This window comes from Anolis carolinensis, chromosome 2 (assembly GCF_035594765.1).
Source record: "Anolis carolinensis isolate JA03-04 chromosome 2, rAnoCar3.1.pri, whole genome shotgun sequence".
In the NCBI taxonomy this organism is placed as follows: domain Eukaryota; kingdom Metazoa; phylum Chordata; class Lepidosauria; order Squamata; family Dactyloidae; genus Anolis; species Anolis carolinensis.
Genome location: NC_085842.1, coordinates 156,729,142 through 156,751,983, shown reverse-complemented (window position 1 = coordinate 156,751,983; position 22,842 = coordinate 156,729,142). Strand labels below are relative to the sequence as shown.

The 22,842-nt window shown below is 40.2% G+C and overlaps 1 protein-coding gene and 2 non-coding genes across 5 annotated transcripts; all 3 read left to right on the top strand.

Moving 5' to 3' along the window:
* Nucleotides 1–290: 290 nt before the first annotated feature.
* Nucleotides 291–18,063, top strand: kansl2 (KAT8 regulatory NSL complex subunit 2). Of its 3 annotated transcripts, none has more exons than XM_062970904.1 (10): nucleotides 291–447; nucleotides 3,388–3,646; nucleotides 8,603–8,781; nucleotides 10,341–10,455; nucleotides 11,223–11,386; nucleotides 12,122–12,288; nucleotides 12,731–12,827; nucleotides 13,336–13,589; nucleotides 15,637–15,876; nucleotides 17,422–18,063. In XM_062970904.1, exons 2-10 carry the CDS (start codon nucleotides 3,396–3,398, stop codon nucleotides 17,509–17,511), a joined length of 1,557 nt encoding a protein of 518 aa, XP_062826974.1. In that variant the 5' UTR covers nucleotides 291–447; nucleotides 3,388–3,395; the 3' UTR covers nucleotides 17,512–18,063. The 3 variants fall into 3 exon arrangements, with proteins under 3 accessions (XP_062826974.1, XP_008102236.1, XP_062826975.1); XM_062970905.1 differs by having other exon boundaries at nucleotides 387–473; XM_008104029.3 differs by lacking the exon at nucleotides 15,637–15,876.
* On the top strand, nucleotides 12,909–13,044 carry LOC134297266 (small nucleolar RNA SNORA2/SNORA34 family). Its single transcript, XR_010003995.1, has one exon. It is a non-coding gene; the product is annotated as a small nucleolar RNA SNORA2/SNORA34 family (small nucleolar RNA).
* On the top strand, nucleotides 16,399–16,534 carry LOC134297267 (small nucleolar RNA SNORA2/SNORA34 family). The gene has a single exon (XR_010003996.1). It is a non-coding gene; the product is annotated as a small nucleolar RNA SNORA2/SNORA34 family (small nucleolar RNA).
* Nucleotides 18,064–22,842: the final 4,779 nt, after the last annotated feature.

The following is a 22,842-nucleotide window of genomic DNA, read 5'->3' as shown; positions in this document are numbered from 1 at the left end:
TTGGCCCTCCATATCCATGGATTAGACCAGAACCAAACCTTGGTTTTGCCATTTTATAATATCCAAACTCCAGCGGATGCAAAGAGACGGCTGTATTTGAAGTGAAAGCCTGGTTCAGTAGGACCTAAAGCATGACGCACCCTTCCTTTCTTTCTTCCTTCCTTCCGGCGGAAAGGGAAAGCACGCGGCCGCCCTGCTATCACTCAACCTCAAACCCCGCCCTTGCTCACGCGACAAGCATCGCAGCCAATAGACCAGTGGACCTCTTTTCGCTCTGAGCAACGTCCACTTAGCCTGTAGGCGGGGAGAAGGAAAGGAGAAGGTCGGCGTCTCATTGCTCCACCTCATCCGAGTGACGCCTCTTTTAACCAATCGCGGGCGCGCTCAGGCCCTCATCGGAGCGCTGGAGGCCTTGTGGAGGAGTCAGTTGAGAACGCGAGGGGGAAGGTAAGATGGCGGCTGAGGGGTGCGAGGTGAGGCGGCCAGGAGAAGAAAGCCTGGGCCTGAGGGAGGGAAAGAAAGAAAGGGTTCCTGTTACCAATCTGGTTAGGGTCAGGGTTATGTCTACCCGTTAAAACAACGGCTTCGTTTGCTTTCTTCGCTCGAAACAGTCAAGGAGAATATGTAGTCAGCCTGGCCTTGCGGTGCAGAGGGGGACGAGTGAGGGGAAATGGCCGGTCATGGCGGAGGCGGGCAGGAGCACACTCCTCGTTGAGACCTCGCTCTCGCTTACATTTGTTTCGGGGCCCTTTAGAACTTTTCTTTGGGAATGATATGGGCGCCTGAGAGGTTTCAAAGATAGTTCTGAAATTTCGTTCCTTCGAACCATATTTCTATTTCTTTCCTCCTATCCTTTATCTGCCTTCCTTCCCTCCTTTTTCTCCCCCCCCCCTTCCTTCGCAGTCACCTGACAGAGCCACTTCCCCTAGCAGCAGGGTTGCTGTGAGTTTTCCGGGCTGTATGGCCATGTTCCAGAAACATCATCTCCTGACCTTTCGCCCACATTTAGGGCACGCATCCTTAGAGATTGTGAGGTCTGTTGGAAATTAGGCCAGTGGGGTTTATATATCTGGAATGTTTAGGGCGGGAGAAAGAACTTTTGTCTGCCTGAGGAAGTGTGAATGTTGCGAATTGGCCACCTTGATTAGCACTGAATGCCCTTGAAGCTTCAAAGTCTAGCTGAATCTTGCTTGGGAGAATCCTTTGTTGGAAAGTGTTAGCTGGCCCTCATTGTTTCTTGTCTGGAATTCCCCTGGCTTCTGAGTATTGCTCTTTATTTACTGTCCTGATTTTACTTTGTTCAGCAAAGAACAAGAGGGATCCGTTCACCTCTGCAGGAGTCTGCTGTATACCATGCAACTGTGGACAAGTATACATAGGGAGAACAAAACGCAGCATTGCCAAATATGAATCAAGGAGAATGAAAGGCACTGCAGACTAATTCAACCAGAGAAGTCAGCCATAGCAGAGCACTTGATGAACCAACCTAGACACAGCATATTATTTGAGAACACAGAAATGCCGGACCACTCTTAAAAACGACCATGTCAGATTACTCAGAGAAGCCATTGAAATCCACAAGCATGTAGACAATTTCAACAGAATGGAAGAAACCATGAAAATGAACACAATCTGACTACCAGTATTTAAAAAATCTCTAAAATCAAGACAGTAAATAAAGAACAGCACCCTGAAAACGGGAATTCCAGAGAGGAAACAATCAGAGCCAGCTAACACCTCGCAACAAAGGATTCCCCCAGGCAGGAAGCAGCCAGGCTTTGAAGCTGCAGGGCCATTCAGTGCTAATCAAAGTGGCATATTGCAACATTCACACGTACCTCAAATAGACGAAGAGTTCTTTCCCCCACCCTGAATATTCCACAGATATATAAACCCTACTTGCCTAGTTTCCAACAGACCTCACAATCTCTGAGGATCCCTGCCATAGATGTGGGCAAAATGTCAGGAGGGAATGCTTCTGGTACATGGCCATACAGCCTGAAAAACTCACAGCAACCCAGTCATTTCGACCATGAAAGCCTTCAACAACATAATAGCCAATCTGCTTTGTTCCTTTCTTTCCCTCAGCTTGTTTTTTTTTTTTAAGTCAAAACATCTTAATTATTTTAAATTGGATTATAACAGGTATGTGTGCTGACTTTGGTCCAGGTCCATCAAGTCATGGAGGACCCTTTGTGATACAATCATACCTGCATACACATACACACATATGTATGTTTTATTCTATACTGGCTTAGGTATCCAGAAATGCCCATTTTAGGTATTTGTTAAGGATTAACATTAGAAAAAGTCATACTTTTTATTTTATGAATGGTTCCATTAGAAGATGCGTAAGGGTGTGGATAAACTACAACTCATCTTCTGCCATTGCTCCCCAACCGCACAGTTGATCATAAGGGATCTGTGTGCCAAGCAGTCCAGATCCATAATCAGTGAGGTTCTCTTGTAAAACGCTCCAGTATTTTCTGTTGATTATGGGGGTTTTATGTGCCAAGATTAGCCCAAATCCACCATCAGTTGGGGGGAGTGGGAGTTATCTTAGAAATTAGCCACATACACATACAAACGTATTTTATTAGATAAGATAAATAGATATACAGTAGAGCCCCGGTTAACCTAGCATCCATATTATCCGAGGTGCCGCCGGCGGCGCCCCTCCCTCTCCTCCTCTCGAGTTCGAGAGGAGAGGAAGAGGGAGGAGGAAGCGCCCTGCGATCACTGCTGCCTAGCAATGCTCCTGGGGTGCTTCCCAAGGGGCGAGCCCTTGTCAGGCCACGTTTCCCCAATCCCCGTCAGACCTTTACTGAAGGGAAGGGTTTCCCCTTCCCTTCAGTAAAGACGCTGGACTTTGGGGAAACGAGGCACCCGTTGCAGTATAGCAGCCACCTTTCCCCAATCCCCGTCAGGCCTTTACTGAAGGGAAGGGGAAACCCTTCCCTTCAGTAAAGGCGCTGGGCCAGGCCTCCCTATTATCCAACAGATCTGGCTATCTGAGATGCGGCCCGCCCGCTTAACTCGGATAACTGGAACTCTACTGTAAATAGGAAGTCCAAGGTTTGCTTTTAAGAATATATTCAAACTATGGAGGTGGAATCCATGGATATATAGGATATAAATATATATATATTTATCAAACGTATAATTAACGCAGTGGTTCATAATGGGATAGGCCATAGTAGAGAGCCTATTGGTTATGATAGAAGAGCCTTTATTCATGGGGTAAAAATGTAGACCTATTTCGCTTCCTTATCAATGCATATTTAAATTCTGTAGAATAGGGAATCAACTCTTTCCATTTATATTCGTTCTGCAAACTTGCCACTTGTGTCAATAACAGCGTATACATTAACCAAATGCTTTTTGCAGACGTTGGCATGAACAGAATTCGCATCCATGTTTTGCCATCAAGTCGGGGGCGACTTACCCCTGTGCCAAGACAGCCAGAAGCCTTGTCGTGTGCCTTTGCCCATCGGCCGTGCTCCCAGCCGCGTTTGGAGGGGCATGAGTTCTGCATTAAGCACATCCTTGAAGACAGGAATGCACCCTTCAAGCAGTGTAGCTACATTTCCACGAAGAATGGGAAGAGATGTCCAAACGCAGCTCCTAAGCCTGAGAAGAAGGATAGGTATGTGTCTTCAAGTTTATATTATCTCTAGATACTTTGTAACCTCTAATATTTTATTCTGAGAATCTAGGTGGAAGGCAATTTATAAATGAACAACGTGATGCTATAGTAGTATTGGTGGGATACTACCATTACTACAAACTCTTGATCTAACAAGTACTCTGTGCCTCATGACATGTATTCAGTTGTATGTTTTGTGTTTCCACCTTATGGTGATGCTAAAATGACTCTGTATGGGTTATTATGCAGGTGAGGGGAGGATTTCTTCAGAAGAAATTTTGCTTTTGCCTTCCTCTGAATCTGAGAGTGATATGCCCAAGATCACCCAGTTAGATATCATAGGTGAGCAGGGATTTGAATCATGATTTCAAGAGTTATAGTCTAATGCTCAAACAACCAAACCATGTTGGCTCTCATGTGGTCAGTAAGTCTGGGATTTTGAGGGACCCTCCCAATTTATTACTGCCTCTTTATCCCCCAATAGTAATCCTCACCTTTAATTTGCTCTGCACACTTATCAAATTATGTGAGGGCTGTTAAACATGAGTATCACAGTATGTAATTTGTGTGTTATTATGTAAGTGCCTCGTTTAAGTTTACAGTACAGTGCAGAGTGAGAGTATTGTTTCATTCAAGTAGTAGGGTCAATAACATTTTACCATCCCGATTCAAGGCGCAGGTAATCACCTATAAAGTCCTAAATGGCTCAGGACTTGCCTAGCTTTGTGAACGCATCTTAGATTAGCTCCCACCCTGGATTCCTTGTGGAAGAATCTGAAAATGTGGATGTTCACAGGTGCCTTTTCCTAACTGATAATGAATTGTCCATGCCCTTTACCTAGGCCTTAGCCATTCCGTGCACTTTATTACCTTTAGTCGCTCCCATACCTAGTCACTGAAGAATATGCATTTTCAGGTTTCCATTTCCCCTTAAAATATCCCATATCCTATGGTGCTTGACTACTGATTGGGATTACAGTGTTTCCTCACTTATCGCGGGGGTTCCGTTCCAGGATCTCCTGCGATAAGTGGAAATCCACGAAGTAGGGACACTATTTCAATTTTAATATTTATACATTATTTTAATTGTTATGTGGCCTTTCTCCCCCTTGCAAGCCCTGGGGAGCTAGTGAACCCTTCCCTACCAGCACTGGCTGGGCTCTTGCTCCGGGCCCGCCATGTTGCTCTGGTTGCCTCTGCTCCTGCAGCTAGGGAAGAAGGAACGCTGCTCCTGCCGGATGAGTGAGCGAGGGAGGGTGGGTGAGAGAATGAAGGCCAGCGGCGGCAGCAAGAGCCTGGAAGAGGCGGCCAGGTCTGGCTTCTGCCGCCGCTCCAACCGGGCCATGCTGGGCAACTGTCTTATGTTTTAAGTTATTTTAACTTTTGTAAGATGTGTTATTATATTGTGATTTTATTGTGTTACTGTTTTTATTGATGTAATACTGTTTTGGGCTTGTCCCAATGTAAGCCGCCCCGAGTCCTTCGGGAGAAGGAGTGAGGTATAAATAAAGTATTATTATTATTATTATTATTATTATTACATTCTGATAATTTTAGTACTTAAAGAAAATGCTTGTCCAAATTCTTAAAGCTGAACTATTGACAGCATAGTCAAAACAAATTGTGTGCATCTGTGGAAAGATGTGTACTTCTGGGCTTGGAGACTTAAGACACATAAATCTAGACAGTAAGCCAGCTGCTTGTTAGTAGTTATGAGAGTGAGATGGGATGAAAGCTGGTGAAAGCCGGTGTCATCTAAATATTAGACTTGTGTTTTGTCAAGAGAAGGCTATGCCCCAGAGCAGTGCCCTCAGTCCTCAGGCTGTGCAATTGCTTTGCTTTCTTGGGTAACACCTAGGATGGGAACTAATAGTTGAGCATATGCAGGTGATCTCAGCTTTATTATTATCTTTAAGTAAGTCTAGAAAAGACTTCTGTTTACAACTCTGGAGAAATGTTGCCCATAGAGATATGAAGATGTGTTGCAAAGAAATAAATGGAGCCTCCAAAGAAATTTGAAGGAAACGGGAAAGGGGGGGAGGGTTCAGGGAACTCAACCAGTCAGTCAGACTTGGTATGAGACAGCTTCTCATGCTCCTGAAAAACATTGCTGCAATTATTTCATCATTCTCTAATCTGTAAACTATGTCTGTTTTGGGGCACACCCAGATGTTTCCAAGGTGATTAGTACAGGCAGTTCCCAAGTTACAAACAAGATAGGCTCTGTAGGTCTGTGCTTAAGTTGAATTTTTATGTATGTCAGAACAGGTATGTTTTTAAGTACAACTCTAGAGTCATGTATATATTAGATTTGGATATCATAGAGAAGGGGTAACACGTAACACCTCTGTGGTGTTTGTTTTTCTGCCTGTGTCCCTGCTCAGAAGATTTCACCTCAATTTCTGTCACTGTGATCATTGGATTTTGAAAAAACTGGCTTGTTGTGGAAATAAGAATTAGTGATTAAGCTTCAGTGGAGACACCTTTTCCCCATGATAATTCTTTCAAGGGTGAATTTCTCATCTTAGGGGTAGATTTCTCTCACTTCCTGTTGTCTCATCCTAGTTCTTAACTATGAGTCATTTGTAAGTCAGATGTTTGTAACTTGGGGACTGCTTGTAGCTGTAGCAAAAACAAACTGACAGACTCTGTGTTGTAGCCTGTGGTGCAGAACTTAAGTTGAAATGTTCTGGAGGCTCATTATTCTTAGTCAGTATTTATGTTATGTAACAGTATACCGTAGTTTATACTCCATGTATGAAGTGCTCCAGGTTTCATGTAGTCTCACCGCTCCTCATTTTATCCTCCAGCATAGCCCTGGGAAAGAAATTTAAAACTTTTACTTCCACTTTCAGCTAGTTTCAGTTATTTGTTAGGTCCATCCATCAGTAGTTGTTATTAACTAAGGCCTACCTAGAACAATGGCAGACAGTCTGGTAGTTTCCTGATTTGTTAGACTATAGTTCCCAGAATTCCTGATATTTGGCCATGCTGGTTGATATTGATGGGTGTTAGAATCAAAGCCAGCTCAGCACATCAGTTTGCCTTCTCAGATTTGGGGAAACAAGCTGTTATCATAACACCACATTGTTTTTCTAGACTGTGGATAACAGTAATAATATTTAATTTGTACTTTGCACCTTGCTATATTTATATCTCTCTTTTCCACTAAAAATCACTTCTTAAGGTAAGCAACAATAAGGCGGAGATAATTAAAACATTAAAAACAATGTAACAATAAAAACGGAAAGTCCATATTGAAGAGCTGTTGAAGTGTGCAAGCAACCTCCATATAAAATACAGTACAGCACTCCTCGTATGATGTTACAGCATTCTCATCAGTGGCTGTTTCCAATTTAAACTAGCTCTTAGAAGATTATAGCTAGTGCACTAAACAGAAGTGTGCAAAATATGTTTCTCACTGCCACCTGGAAGTTCAGGAACAGTAGAGGGTTAAAGGCTGCTCCCTGACTCTGAACTTGTCCTGTTGGGGCAGCACAATCCTTTCTAGAAGAGATTGGATTCAATTCCTGGGTCAGGTGTACTGCTGACCAACAGAATTGCTATTGTCTCAGTATATAATTCCAATGTATTCACCCACATCCAGCCAGTTATTGAACACAGATAATGTTCAATGATATTGACTGCTTCCTTTGTGGCAGGAGAGAAGGAGTAAGAATTGAGTGCTGTCAGCATGTTGATGGCACATAATGCCTCAGATAGTGACTTTCCCACAGGACTTTATATGTATATTCAATACCTGGAGTTTGGAGGAGTTACTCTTTGAACTTCAGATTCAATGATCCAGAAGAAAAGGATTTGGGAAGCCATAATCCAGATTCCCTAAAAATCTCCCCAACTTCTGTGATCAGCATGTGAACACAAAGGAATTCTCGACATCATATACCAAAAGCTGGGGTGTCAACCATTGGTCACACAGCATCACTACTTGGATATGACCAAAGGGGAAAGCTGAAACCACTTCATTATGTTAGCCACAAATTAATCCATACAATTGATTCAGAATTATGTAATGGTTTATGAGATGAAGAGTCATGCCACTTTTCTTTCTTTTCAGCTATTTGGATAACACTTTTTTAAAATACAGACTATTTATTATCCTTATCTTATGTGTGGCACTTACTGGTAATCTTTTGCATGCTGGTGGGCAACATCAGTGAATCGGTTTTGACTTTTAGATTAGCCAGATGCCCCATGATGTGTAAACTTGGATGATACTTTCAAGTTAGCTTCTGAAGCCAAGGATCTTAAAGGAGAGACAAGTTTACATCCAGGTTCACATATAATGCTTTGTTTTTCTGTACTGGTACATTCCTGGTTAATGAGCAACTCCACTTGCAGGAGAAGCCAGCCAGGGTTAATTTGGAAGCACCACCACATGCAATGTGTTAGTGAATGATAAACAAGGATTCTGATAAATTCTCGCTTAGAATTTTGTGCAAATACTGTATAACCAATCTCAAACCTCTTTTTTTGTTGTCATATAACTGTTCCTTCACATTTGAAGAAAAGCAATTCAGTACAATTATTTTTTTTAAAAAAAACTAGTTTTAGGTTTTAATAAATTTTAAGTTTAATTTTTCTGTTCCTCCAAAACAAAACTCATATACAATGTCATGAAAAAATGACAGAGCTGTTCCAACAGAAATGCCTGCCTTTTAGTTTCACATAGAGGAGGTGTGTGTTTCCTTGTTTGGAAATACACTTTTTAAACACAGCAATATCTTGGGTCCACAAACTTTAATTCCAGAAAGAGGTGCAGTATAATTTGTTTTCTTATTATAGAATTTAATGTGTCCTCTGCTTGACAGTAGTTGATGGTCTCACTTATAAAATTCAGGTTGTAATTCAGGCTTTGTATTAATTTCTGCATTCTATCTAAAAGAAATTTTTTTTTGTTAATTTGATTTCCTTTTTCTCTCCATCCATATATAGTGTGTCATTTTGTGCTGAGCATACTCGCAGAAATGCCCTGGCACTACAAGCTCAGATGAAGAAGTCCAACCCTAGTCCAGTGCGAGAGTCTCTCCTCTGCCAGCTGAGTTCCTATGCCAAGACAGAGTTGAGTTCCCAGACTGCAGAGAGTAGCCGCAGTGAAGCTAGCAGGATACTGGGTATGTGGAATATAAAATAATAGGAACTTGAATATTCTTTTCATTAAGAAGTATGAACATTGGAATCTGAGTTGTCATGTTATATCCTAAGAAAATGTTTTCCTTTTGCACTTCAGGGGGATCTGTGATCTTCCAGGTGCTGTTGGATTCCACCTTCATTCTTGATCATTGGCCTTATAGATATGCTGATGAGAACTTGAGAACACAGCATCTGAACTACACAATATTCTTCACTTTTCTTGTATATGATTAAAAATTGAAGGAAACTGGCGTCTTCAAATGGCAGACTTCGCGTTTGATGCTACGTTGTATTTCTGTAGTCATATGTTCTTGTGCTTCACAATGCTTTGAATAATACATTGGGGAAAATGTTGGTGTGAGATGTTTTCCACTTCTACTGTATATTGCTGCTGCTTTGTACCTATTTTATGTAGCTATAAGGCCAAAATCTTATTGGTGCTACAGCTCTGTAATTTTAATTTTTTTAATTTTTTAAAATATTTCTCATCTTTTTCCGAACATGAGATTCAAGATAGCATACAGTTTATAGAAACACAATACAATGGGTTACTATAAAGGTTAAAACACAAGCTTCTTTAAAAATTTAAAAAGCAGCGTAATAGTCTATTATGCAGACTTAAAACACTTGATGCCAAGCAAGGATGTGGTAATAATGAAAGGAACTTACATCACCAGGCAAAGCTGCCCCATTGGCTCCTGGGCAAATAGAGATAGCTTTCAGTGTTGCTGCAGTATTTGTAGTAATTTTGCTGTAGTTCCTACACTTGTACGGCCATTGGCATCTATACCAGTACAATTCTAGCAATGTTATTATTGGTATCTGCTGTGGAGATAAGGTTTCTAAAGACTAATCAATCAGTAGAATGACCTGAATAATATCTTCCTTCAATATGTGATACCAAGAAGTGTCCAATGATATTTATTAATATCAGTCATTGGTGTACAGTTAAAGTAGGACATGAAAAACATAATTAAATGTATGGGTTCTGTATTGTTATGATATGTTGATATTCATGGACAGTTGTTTTAATTAAAGAAAACTTCTGTATCTTCTGTTGAATATGATTATTAAATGAGCTGGGAAAAGACCAAGATGATCATGTGGCTTTCCAGTTGTATACTGCACAACACAGCTGTAACGTAGAGCTCATTTACTTGGAGTATCAAAGTTTTAAGGCTGATTGTAAACAAGTCAGATTTTTTACACAACTGTGGAGGTAAATTTGAAGTAATATTTGCTATTGCAGCAATTATTGTGTTTAATCTTTTTACACCCGCACAATCTACCATGTGACAAAATAGATTCAGGCTTTGCAAAAGTGTTCTGTGAAGTTTGGTTCTTCTGGCTGCTTGGAATTAACTGGTTACTTCTGCTTGCAGCATAGAGTTTAATTTATTTTTCTTCTAGATAGCATGGAAAAATGATTTCATATTCACTTCATGTTCTTGAGACCATACTAATGTCTTCTGAAGCAGGATCAAGAGACTGAACAAAGTTTTATTCAGATAGCAAATGTAATGGGTTTGTCTTTTTCCAGATGAAGACAGCTGGAGTGAAGGAGAGCAGGAGGCTTTAACCGTGGATCAGACATGGCGAGGTGATCCTGACAGTGAAGCAGACAGCATTGACAGTGACCAGGAAGACCCATTGAAGTAAGTTATGTGAATGTGAATCCTTGTCAGGTACAGTACAATACAAAATAGGAGCCCCCTTCCAAAAAACTTGGAGAGTTACTGAAGTTTCTAGTGGTGAACATTATTCCAGTAGTGGTTATTTTTCATGTGAAAAGGGGTGACATTGGCGTGATATACCTTAAAATACAGTGGTTAGGTGGTAGGATGCTGATTTAATCATTATTTTATCTGCAAATGTGATCTAGATTAGCTTTTCTGTTTAGAAAGGTCACAAAATAGGCCTGAAGAATTGTATTATGTATCATTCGTAATCACCCCCTTTGCATGGGATGACCACCAGAGTATAAAATAGCTCAAATTAAATTTGTCGCATTTCTCAAAGGGCAGGTAACAGTGCAAGTAGGAAAGTATATTTTGACTTCATATCCTCCATGTCTTCAACTGTGACAGCAAATAGCAGGCCCCTAAAAGCCTCTTACTTTATATAGTTCATGAGAATACTAATAGTGTGTGGTTTTGTGTCAACTTTTAAGTGACCTATAGGAAATCATCATGTGCTTTGGGTTGAAGTGTGCCGAGTTTGCATTTTCTCTGCAAAGATTCAAAAATAATGCTGTACTAAGTACTCTCATTTTGAAGGTCACTGGTCTGCCTGATTGATTGCTTTTCACTTAAATCGCTTCCTTTTCCTACCTGAGACTACTTTACTTAGCTTGTCCATGTTAATGATTAGAAACATTATGATTCAGACTGCTTACTTGCTCAATTGGATTCTGTTTATACAGACATGCTGGTGTGTACACTGCTGAGGAAGTGGCTCTGATAATGCGGGAGAAACTGATCCGGCTTCAGTCTCTGTACATCGATCAGTTCAAACGGCTTCAGCACCTCCTGAAAGAGAAGAAACGCCACTACTTGCACAGCCGCAAAGTGGAACATGAAACCATAGGTAAACAGACCAAATTCTGCACATGGGCCACTCTGTGATGCAAAATAGCAATTTGCAAATCATAATATGGTATTCATCTGAATACAAGTCAAAGATTGCTTCTGTGCATTTGTTCTGTGTTCTTGCTGGTTGATATAAACTGATACAGTACCACAGCAATCTTTAAATTAGGAATTTGCTTGAACCCTCATTTGAAATACTGAGCATCATCTATTCCTAGAGGTGAAAAGCTACATTACACTCACAGATGTGGTACACACTTCATAAAACTTCAGAACCTTTTTTAAGTGTCAAGGGTGAGGTATGAGCAACTGATGTACTATTTTATATATTACAAAATATAAATAATGCTTTCTTTGTTGATCCCGTGAGGCAATTATATTTTTAAAAAGCAACCTTTTCACCACTGGTCTGAAACAGACAACATCCTTCTGTCTAGCACTACCAAACTGCACACCCTGTTTTATATTCTTTAGTTCCAGCCAGCTCTTCGAAGTCTTTCAATCAGGACAGGTTCACATTTTTGTATCATTCTGTGTTATGCGTAACGTTTCTTACCTGCTTAACTGATTGCAAAGTAGAAGTGCTGAGCTAATGTTTCTTTTCTTTTAAACATTTCATCAAAAGAGATTCAGTCAGGTGACAGGTGCAGTCAGCTTTTGCTCTGCTAAGATTTGCAACAGGCAGAGTAGTACTTTGAGTCTGCCCTGAGGATGCTTCCTTGGTGTCTTCCAGGCAGCAGCCTCCTGACAGGCCCAGAGGGACTTCTGGCCAAAGAGCGTGAAAACCTGAAACGGCTGAAATACTTGAGGCGATACCGGCAGCGCTATGGTGTGGAGGCTCTTCTGCACCGGCAACTGAAGGAGCGCAGAATGCTGGCCACTGAGGGTGCTGCCCAGCAGGTATTTGAGCCAGAATGCAGTTCGGTACTTGCTTGGCTCAGTAGAAGAGCAAATGATTCTAGGCTGAGAATTTTTTTAAGAAGCCTGAGGAACGGTATAAAAATAAAGTAATAATGAAATATTTTAGATAGGAACATTTTTTGTTTCCCTGTGCAATATTCAGAATACAAAAGAAATAGGGTCTGAAATAACATATTGGAATCTACATAGGAAAGTAAAAGGTTTCACAACAAAACACATTTTGTTTCCAGTTAATTTTTACCCTGACTGTTGATTTTACCAGCTGAGCTGTTTTTATGATGATGAGAAACAGGAAGAAGCGTGACAATGATGTTTCGTTATGTAGGATGGGTATAGAGTGAGTAATTTTTTAAAAAAGAGTATAAGAGAGCCACTTCTACACCGATAGCCTTGGCAATTGTCTTGTTCTCTGATTCTTCAGGCACATACTACTCGTTCCAGCCAGAGATGTTTGGCTTTCGTGGATGATATCCGATGTTCAAACCAGTCTCTCCCAATGGCAAGACACTGCTTCTCTCGTATCCTTTTAACCTCTTAAGCTGTTTGGATTATTACTCTTGGCACTTTGACCAGCTGAATATTTTTTGTTTCTATTTTTCTTGGCCCTGAATCAAGGCTAGTGGCTTGCTGTAGCCGCTGGTTTCAAGCAGGAGCCCAAAGAATCGTCTTTCTGTGGTCTGTTGGCTGTTCCATAACTTTGTACTGGAACAATCAATTCAGTTGGAAGCAACAGTCAACCCCTCAAAACCTAAAATAAGGCCAAATAACTTTGATTTCTGTGTATCTTGATATACACAAATATTAGGCTCTTTCGGAAGGCATACTATAACTTCTTTTTAGCGAGCTGGTGTGGAGTCTGGTGAACAGCTTTCTGTATTGTATACATTAGTCAACTACTTGTTCTTAGCTAGACTAATAAAAAGATGACACTGAAACCTCCCTAAGTGATAAACATGCTTTTATTTTGAAGTTAAAGTCAGTTCCAATCCCTTCGCATGAAATTGCATCCTTTGACTGCATCTTCAGATATCTGCCAGGATACGAATCAACTTCTCTTTAAGCTGTGCCAAGGATCAGAAGAAGCATCCTGCAGTAAGCCAGTGCCTGTAAGCCTCTCTGAAGACCCCTGCTGCCCACTCCACCTCCAGCTCCCACTTCAGATGTACATTCCTGAACAAGTATTGTCTGTGCCACAAGAGCTAGAAGCTACTTCCACAGATATGTACTTGAGTGCAGCAGAACTCCGGCCCACAGAGAGCTTGCCGCTGGAGTTCAGTGATGTAAGTAACAAACAGTGGTATTCCTATCCTTCATCTGTAGTGTTTCTTTGAAAAAACAAGTCTGATTTTCATAGAATTATAGAGTTAGACAAGGCCATGTAAGCTATTTAGTCCAAACCCTGTTTAATGCTGGAAATCCAGCTATACCATCCTCAGTGTATTCACTTCAGTGTTCATGGCACTTCAAAAGGCATTCAGTAAAGAAATGAATTGAAGCTACACATAATACAAGTAAGGGGAGAGAGAACTGATGAAAGTATTGATGTACAAAACACTGAGGAGCAGGCTCAGTGGATTTGGATAACACGACTAGGAAAAGCTTAAGCTTTGCTTAAATATTTGAAAATTTGTAGAACAGCATTCCTAGGATGGTCACAAATTGTTGAAAACACCAGTAGTTTGCTCATGACTGAATTAGAAATACATGTAAACCCAAGCCTTACATTGCTTTAAGTGCATGAAACAAGGCAGGCAGATACTAGCCTTATTTTAATCAAATTTGCGGATGGGTATCTTGGTGCTTTCCACATTTGTTGTACTACAGTTCCCATGAGTCCCATCAGATTGGTCAGTATTTTAAAATGATTGAAAGTATCATCCAAAACGTTAAATGTGTGTCTGATTGCAGTCCCTGGTCTTCAATAATAGACTAGACAGAGAATGTTTTAAAATAAAGCTTTAGGGTTAAAAACCCAACCAGAATTAAGGTGAATGTTTGTATTACCTGTTTAAATAACTAGTAGAAAGAATCCAAAGGCTCTGAGGAAAGGAAGCAGAGCCTTCATTTGAAAAATATTTCAGCTCTGAGAAGTATCTGCACTGTGTGCTGCTTTTGGATGTGTAGTTCAATTTCAAGGGATTTTCCCTAGAAACAACTGAGGAATCTTCAATACCTGTTTGGAGCAAGTAGTTATTTTAATATAGAGCAACAAATCCATTAGTTAAATTGTGTTCTCTGCTTTTAATGTGAGTTTTCAGTGAAACGGTTTAGGCTTATATAGAGGCTTTTTGATGTAAACAGCTAGAACACAGGAGTTAGGTTGGATCTCTTGTAATAGCATTTTAAAAAAGATCAGACTATTAAAATCTGTATTTAGATGCTTTTCCCTCAAGCAGCTTTTTCCCTGTACATTCCATAAGTGGTTGCATGGGGAACTATAATCTCTAGATTACTAGGGTGACCTACATGAAAGCTAAGTCTGTGTATTTTGAAATCCTTTTTTAAAAAACCACTCCAAACACAGCAATCTGGTTTTATTGAAACATTTGTCTGGAAAATACTGGTGTAAATGCAGTAACATTCTAGGACCCACTCTAAAAAGGGATCTGAAATTAGTTGAGAATACCAAACCATTATTGAACAGAAGGCATCTGGAAAAACAGTGTTGGAATGAATTAATCTTGTGGAATTCACATTTTTGGTAGAGCCATTCTTATCAAGAGATGATGGTGGAATCTTCTTTTAGAAGGAAAGCAGTAGCTTGCTCTTTTCCCCAACTCTGGATTTCCAGTTTCACATCCCTTTCTGAAATAACAAGGCAGTCCACATTGAACAGGGGTTGGTACCCATAGAAGTAAATTGGTTAGTCTGAATGATATCCTTAGGGATTGTTTTATTGTTTTTTATTTTTGGTCCAAGTACTGTAGATAATCCAGTTTTCCTGTCCAGCTGTATTTATATTGTGTTTCTTTCTCTGCAAATGCAGACTCATTTCTACAAAGTCTGAGTACCACTTCAGTGTTCCAGAGGAAATGAGACTCTGGCATCTGCCTCAAAGCAGATTGTGCATTCTTTTTTCTTTTTCTTTTTTGAGAAAAGGGATATTAAACTGTATGTATGCATGCTGAACTTGTCCTCTCAGAATAAGTTAGACAGTTGTTAAGAGTCAAGTGGGAGGATTAAAATTAGCCTGTCTTTTTCCACTCGATCTCAAATAATAATAATAATAATAATAATAATAATAATAATAATAATAATATAATTATTATTATATTATTATTATCTTCCACTTGATCTCAGATAGCTCTTCTTGTTTTGTTTTACTAGGATTTGGATGTTGTTGGGGATGGCATGCAGTGTCCCCCTTCTCCTTTGCTTTCCGATCCTTCTACTGTCCTTGAGAACCAGTTGAATAAAACTGTTGCTGAAGGCTCCATAAATGTTCATTCAAGTGAAGAGTCTGCTCAGGAAGGCCTTCTGAACCAAATGCCACAGCCAGGGAGAGCAGGCTTTCCCAGGCAAAGAGTCTCTCCTCCCTCAGAGTCACCGGAAGAGCTCTTGACACAGGTATTGAGCTTTGCTTGGAATCAGGGAAGGATTCTTTTCAGGCAGCACTGAGAGTATAGTTCAAACACTGAGGTCTGCATCTGTAGATTTCCTTAAACCAGCTGGCTTTCCTGTGTGTGCAAGCAGGCCACAAAGGAAAATATAACCAGTGCTTCAAGGGATTAGCCATCTGTTCAGAGTACATGTCGGATGGGGGAGATTGGGAAGAGGATTGCCCTCTCCATACAGCATTGCACAGCTGGCCTAGAGCATTAATACATAGGTGGGTGGTTAGGAGTTCCCAGGTGGTAGAAGCCTGTTAAATTATCTTTATAGAGTTAATTCAGGAAAATACTCTTAACTGTTTTGTTACTTCATAGTTTTTATTTGTTAGATTACTACATTTTGATTAAAACATATATACATGTAAGAGTTTACCTTGTTCTTGTTTCCTCTCTTGTCATTTCTAAATGAGACAACTCTGCAGTTTGAAGCCCTTTTTTACCTAAGAACCTCAAGCTTATTAACTCCCAACTCATTCTGTAGGCCCTGAATGAAGGCTAATGGTTTGCTTGTAGCCATTAGTTTCAAGCAGGTGCCCAGAGGAACATTTTCCCATGGTCTGTTGGCTGTTTTGAATTTCAGAGTGGAACAGCCAATTCATTGGGGACTAACACCACAAAGCAGAGAAGAATTGTAGCCTGTGTCCCAGTACTAAGATTTTAGAGTTGCGATATTGTGTATACTAGCTTGGGGACCTGGCAGTGCCCGGGTTATTTGAAAAGGCATTCTTTGTTTTGGGTTGTTAGGTCATATCAGTTTGGTAATTTCTAGCTCTATTTCTTAGAAAAAAAGCCAGTCTTTGATTTCATTTTTATTAATGCTTCAATTTTTTTATCGTGTCAAAAGTGAATTGAGAATATACTGCAAGTCGTTTCTGGTGTGAGAGAACTGGCCATCTATAAAAATGTCTCCCAGGGGACGCCCGGATGTATTACCAACCTGTGGGAGGCTTTTCTCGTGTCCTAATGTTTCTAATTATCCCATTAGAAAATGTATGTGGATGTGGGTGAACTACAATTCCAAAAATTGTGAGTGCTCTTAGACTGCAAGTGAACTATACATCCCAGTCCCCACAACTCCTAGAAATCATGGTGAATTCTCCCCAAATCTCTCTCTCCAGTATATGTTCAGTTGCTGTGTGCCATAGAAAAGAATAGGAAAGTGTTAAGGGAGAGGCAGTGGGCGGGGTCATGCAAATTCCATACCAATGGAGAGAGAAAGGAACACTGGAATGTGGTGCGCACTGTAACCTGCATTGTCAGTGGAGGTGGGGGGGGGCCTTTGGTGGCTCCTCAGCACTGTGGGTTAAAGTTGTGGAGACGAGAGGCTGTCTGTGTAAGTGGACACTCCTGCCACTTACACACACAGATTTTCACTTTTATTATGTGCATAGATTTGTTGTTCATGATCACCATCATATCATGTTGAAAAGCCAGGATACAGCTTTAATTTTGCCTTCTTCTCTTTCTTTTCCCTGCTTCCCTTCTTCCCATGAATATTCAGCACTTTGTAACAAGTGGGTCTGGTCTGGAACAGGGTAAAAAGGACGAACCTGCAACCAATGGGAATTCAGAACCAGTCCCCATCAGTTGATAGAAACACAGATGGAGATCTACTGGAATGATGGCTGTATTTGATTCTCTTGAACGCCTCCTGACTCGTTATGTTTCTCAGTCATTTGTTCAAGTTAGCAGAGTCTGTGAAAGACTACGCATTGCCCAGATTTCTGGTAGTCTTAATATTACTTACTAATTGCCTTTTACATGTTTTAAACAAGTTTAACTGGCATAGTTTCAGAGAGCATGAGAAAGTCTCTGAGTATTTGTTTAATACACATTCACACAGAGGCTGTGGCTAATTTATACTTGTAACAATAATAAGCTCTGATAAGAAGGTATGACTTGGAGATTTTTTCCTCCCAAAATTGGGTTTTGGGAATGTGTTTAAAACCATGGACTTCATGGAAAAGATGAGATTATTAGATGTACCATATATGAGCCTGTTAATGTATAATTGTTCATAGGCTGCACAACTGTTTTTTGTTTTTGTTTTTTGTTTTTTCTATGACTCTGAACAGATTTCCAGTTGTAGCTTTAACTTCTGTCTGTAAATCCCTTGTAGAATAAAAATAAATACTAGATGGAAGTTTATGGCTTGTTATTCTGTCTGTCTTAAATAATGGGTTCCCTTTCCAAAGCATCTAGAGAAAATGTATAGACTTTATAATGTCTTTTAGTAATCAACAGGTTGCAGGTCAAAAAAGGAAAGCAAACCTTTTGCCTTGGACTGGAATTGTTTTAAGTTTGCAAGGGCAGAAGGATGCAGTTTCTGTATCCATACTTTGCTGCAGTTTTGTAAAGATTTGATGCAAGTTCAAATTCCTTCTCCCTGGTGCCTTCCAAACTCCGTCAGAGCAAGATATTTTCTGGAGATGGAGTAACATTTCTGTTCTTGCAAATCATAAAAAAGATGCTGCTCGATGGGGATAACTTGAGTTGATTAGTGTGTGATCATAACTATTTCATCTTGAGCAAATGCGAACTTGCGTGTGTCCCCAAGTGACTTAAAAACAGACTGCTGAGAACAGTGGATGTGGGGTGTGTGTTTAACCACTGCAATAAATTACTTCTCTCAGGGTTGTGGAATGCGGGTCACGTGTTCTTGAGCTGTCCAAACCCTGCAGCATTCAGTAAAAACACACAAGTTCATGTTTCAGTCCTTTTTTTATTAGGATGAATATCAGCAGAAGCTGTCATCCAGCTTGGAGGGAGGAAGAGTCCTGATGGTGATTAACAATGCTTTCCTCCTCCCTGCAGAGGAATACTAACATTTTAATTCTTGTTTCTGATACCTGTTGGTTTGTTAATATTTGCATTCAGATGTGTGAAATATCTTGGTGGAATTGTATGTATCTGTGCTTTTTCACAGATATTATACTTTAAAGGCAATTTTTAAGCTCTTCAAATATGGGAGCGTTAACTTAGGACAGCATTTTATACACTCCTCAAGATTTAATCCCTTTTGAACTCACTGGAGCTTGGTTTTGAGTAGATGTATATGCATAAGATTTTACTGCCAGTTATGGCTGCCTCTCTTGAAATTAATTGGCATAATCCAGTTAGGGTGGCACATAGATTCTCAAGTCTAGACTTATTCCCTTTCATGTTACAGATCTTTTTCTTTCTCCATCCAGTCATAAATAAATATTTTTAGAACTGATATATAAATGAAAACACATTTCTAATTTTTTTCAAGTACATTTTCCTTCTATGTCTAATATTACTAGGTTTTCCTTAATGTTTTCCATTCCTTTGAGATGGACTTGTTTATTTACTGAAATGTATGTAACTGTGACACTTGCAGATTTAGACTTAGAAATTAAAAGCAACCATGTCACTGAACTTCAGTGAGGTGAAAATGCAAAAAAATTGTACTAAATAAGACTTGCATATATGAACAATTATATCCTTATAGCACTGCCTTTTCTGGAATTTGCAACAAATCAAAACATGATAAGTAGTACCATAACAGTGGGTCATTCCTTTCATCTGGGAGGATTTAGTTATTTGTAGTTTTTCATGAAAGACAGTAATACAGTTCTAGAAAGGTGTTTCCTTCACATGTTCTTGTCAAGGAATGCCCAAAGTCCACATGGAAGCCATAAAACATTTAGGCTACTTGTGGTATAAAGCAGACTTTATCATTTATATTTTTTGCCCTGGAAGAACTGTTTAAATAGTTTTGAGGTATCGGGGAACTTCTGCATTAAAAGTATTATACAATTATACAATTGGCATCTCCAAAAAGTACTTTTTCAGTCACAATCTCAAGCAGAAACCTAGGGTTCAAGGGAATCCTGGATGAGAAGTCTTAGAGAGTCAACATTTCTCTGAGGTGACAATTAAAAATAAATTGAGGCAAAAGATTAAGTTATAAAAAATTGCCAACAGTGTTACGACTTTTATTCTTTTGGCCAGTCTTGTATCCAGCCTTTTTCTCCGCAGCGTTTCTCACTCCCATTGTAGAAATCCTCTTGTAGGGAGAGAAGAACGGGTCATTTATTAAATCTACTTTCAGAGAAATATAATACAATTATATTACATATTGTTGCATCAATACTACAGTATATTTTCCTCTGCAGTTTTTTTTGTTGTCAGTGGAGAAATGTCAACAGTTGCAGCAATTGTTTGGACAAGCAAACATGAAACCATATGACAGTTTGGGGTGGATTGGATTTCTTCTGATTATCCACGTCTTTGGGAGTGGTGCTTTAACAATTCTGTTACAGGTTTCGTATTTTATATAGACATCACATTACAAGACGTACAGAGAGTTGGTTATTCTATCAGATCACTACATCTTTTTATCACATAGCTTAACAGCACAAGGAATCTGAACTGCAGATCTACTTCACTCCCATCATTACTACATTGTAGTAATTGAAGGAATAGAAAGTTGACCAAATGGAAATAATTGGAAATGGTGGTTTATAATCATCTTCATTCAAGTGATTCCACAGCTTCTCTGAGCTAAGTAATGGTTATTTGTTGGCGATACTATATTAGCTGGACTTCATTGGGAGGTCTGATAATGTATCTCTGTTGGAGTTGTGCATCTCTTTTTGTTTGCAGGTACCTTCCTTATTCATTTGTTGTTGTTTGCCTTCGAGTTGTTTATGGGTTCAGGCAACCCAGTTGAGGCTTTCTGGGGCTGAGAGTTTATGACTCGCCCAAGGTCAACTAGTGAGTTTCTATAGCCGAACCGTGAATCGAACACTGATCTCCATATATTCCAGCAGTTAAACCACTGCACCATACTCTGTATTGACACAAAAGTAGTATCCTAGGCCCAACTTGCTGGTTTTGCCAAGGATTTGAAAGATCTTTATTCATGTAAATAACTACTGCTTGGATCCAGACTGAATTGCCATGGTCTCAATCCAACATGATTCAGCGCAATGTATAGTTCTACATTTGGGGCGAAAAATAGACTGAGCTTTTTATTGCCATCATAGACTCAAATGTCCTCTGAAGCCTCCCCATACAGCCACTTTGTCCCTGGCAGGGAGCAGGAGGGGTTGCCAGGTGTGAAGAGATTATCCCAACGTCTGTGGTCCCTCTGGAAGTGTTAACGGCAGCTGAGGCTTTCTCTTCACATCTGCCGTATGGGAACATAGCCAAGTGCTGCTTCCCCCTGCCCCACTTTCCCCACTTTGTGGAGGCTGCATATCAGAGGGCTGGACCTTAGGGTCTCTTCCACTCTGCTTCTGTGATTTTAAGGTTTCCCAGGTATACAAACTGTATGAAAGTACAGACGTGGAGAGAAGGAAGTGATGCTGTTTTTAGACTCGTCAAATGGATTCAAGAGATATTAGTACATATACCTAGAACAAAAGATCCAGTACATGTGGTTCCCGAGTTACAAACATCCGACTTCAAATGTTAAGAACGGGGATGAGATAGTAGGAAGTGAGAGAAAATCTACCCCTTGGGAGAGAAATTTATTCCTGAAAGAGTTATCGTGGGGAAAAGGTGTCTCCACTGGAGCTTGCTTCATCACCAAACATATTTCCACAGCAAGCCAAATTTTTCAAAATCCAATAAACACAGGGACAGAAAATGAGTTGTTTTGTGTCAGGAGCAACTTGAGAAACTGCAAGTCGCTTCTGATGTGAGAAAATTGGCTGCAACGACCCAGGGGACGCCCGGATGTTTGATGTTTTACCATCCTGTGGGAGGCTTCTCTCATGTCCCAGAAAATGAGGTGAAAACAGACAAAAGAAACACCACAGGTATGTTAACTCTTTTGCGATCTCAAGCTTATATACATGGCTTGAAATAGCAAAATTGCAAAATAATTAGCAAAATTGAAAACATTACCTGTTGTGACTTGCAAACAAATTAAGCTTTAGAACAAACCTGCAGAACCTATCTTGTTAGTAACTTGGGGACCATAGCATGCTACTGTTGACCTAGCTTCTAGAGAGGTGTATAGCAAGAGCCAGTATGGCATAGTGGTTTGAGCATTGGACTATATAACTCTGGAGACTAGGATTGAAATCCCTACTTACCCCTGGATATCAATTGGAATGACTTGAAGGCACACAACAACTAGTGTCGCAAAAGCAGCTGACCTAGACTCCGCTGTTCTGTGGATGATACAAATGCCCCCAGCATAGCTTGAAAACGGCACGTGATCAGAAGCAGGAGGAAATGTAGCAAGAATGATGGAGAGCCTTAAGAATGAAGCTTAAAATGGGCATGTTCCAGTCAATGAAAGGCTGAGGTAGCAGGTTCCCTGGTGAGCTCATTGCCCTTGGCCAGGGAGCAGCCATTCATTCTTTGTCTCCGTTTCAAGAGGGCTGCTCTTCTGCCGGCTCCTATCCTTAAGGCTAATAACAAGCAAGGTTGCCAGTGTCTCAACAAGCCTTTACAACAGTGCCTCTAACAGATCTGCCAGAACTAGGTGCTAACGTTTTTATCTTGAGGTTATGAAAAGTTGCTTTGTCCTTTTGCAGCCAAGAACAGCTTGGCATTACGTTTTACCTTGGCGACAGTTAGCAGCCTCATTAAATACGTGAAGTGGACGCACTGGTACTTTTTATTCTGTGCCAAGCACCTCAGAGAGAGAGATTACTGATTTTCCTGCACCCTTTCCCCAGAAGAAGCAATCTAGGCAGACCCAGGAGTCATTTTCTGCCAGTAAGGAGGTATGTATGTTAACACTGTTGGGAAGAATTCACTGGGCCATTTCTCATTCGCTTTTCTGCACAGTACCATCAGTGTGTGCAAGGCCAAGCTGGTCATGGCTTGAGAAATAAATTTAACACAGATGTTGGAAGTTCATATTTCGTAGCCTGCATGAAGCTGTCTTTTCCCCTGTGTGTTTAAATTTATGGGAGCTACATTTCAGCAGTGCAAATAC

Coding starts and splice junctions, on each gene's coding strand:
- kansl2 (XM_062970904.1), top strand. CDS start 3,396: ATGAACAGAATTCGCATCCATGTTTTGCCATCAAGTCGGGGGCGACTT. Junction 10,456..11,222: donor GACCAGGAAGACCCATTGAA/GTAAGTTATGTG, acceptor CTGTTTATACAG/ACATGCTGGTGTGTACACTG. Junction 12,289..12,730: donor CTGAGGGTGCTGCCCAGCAG/GTATTTGAGCCA, acceptor CTGATTCTTCAG/GCACATACTACTCGTTCCAG.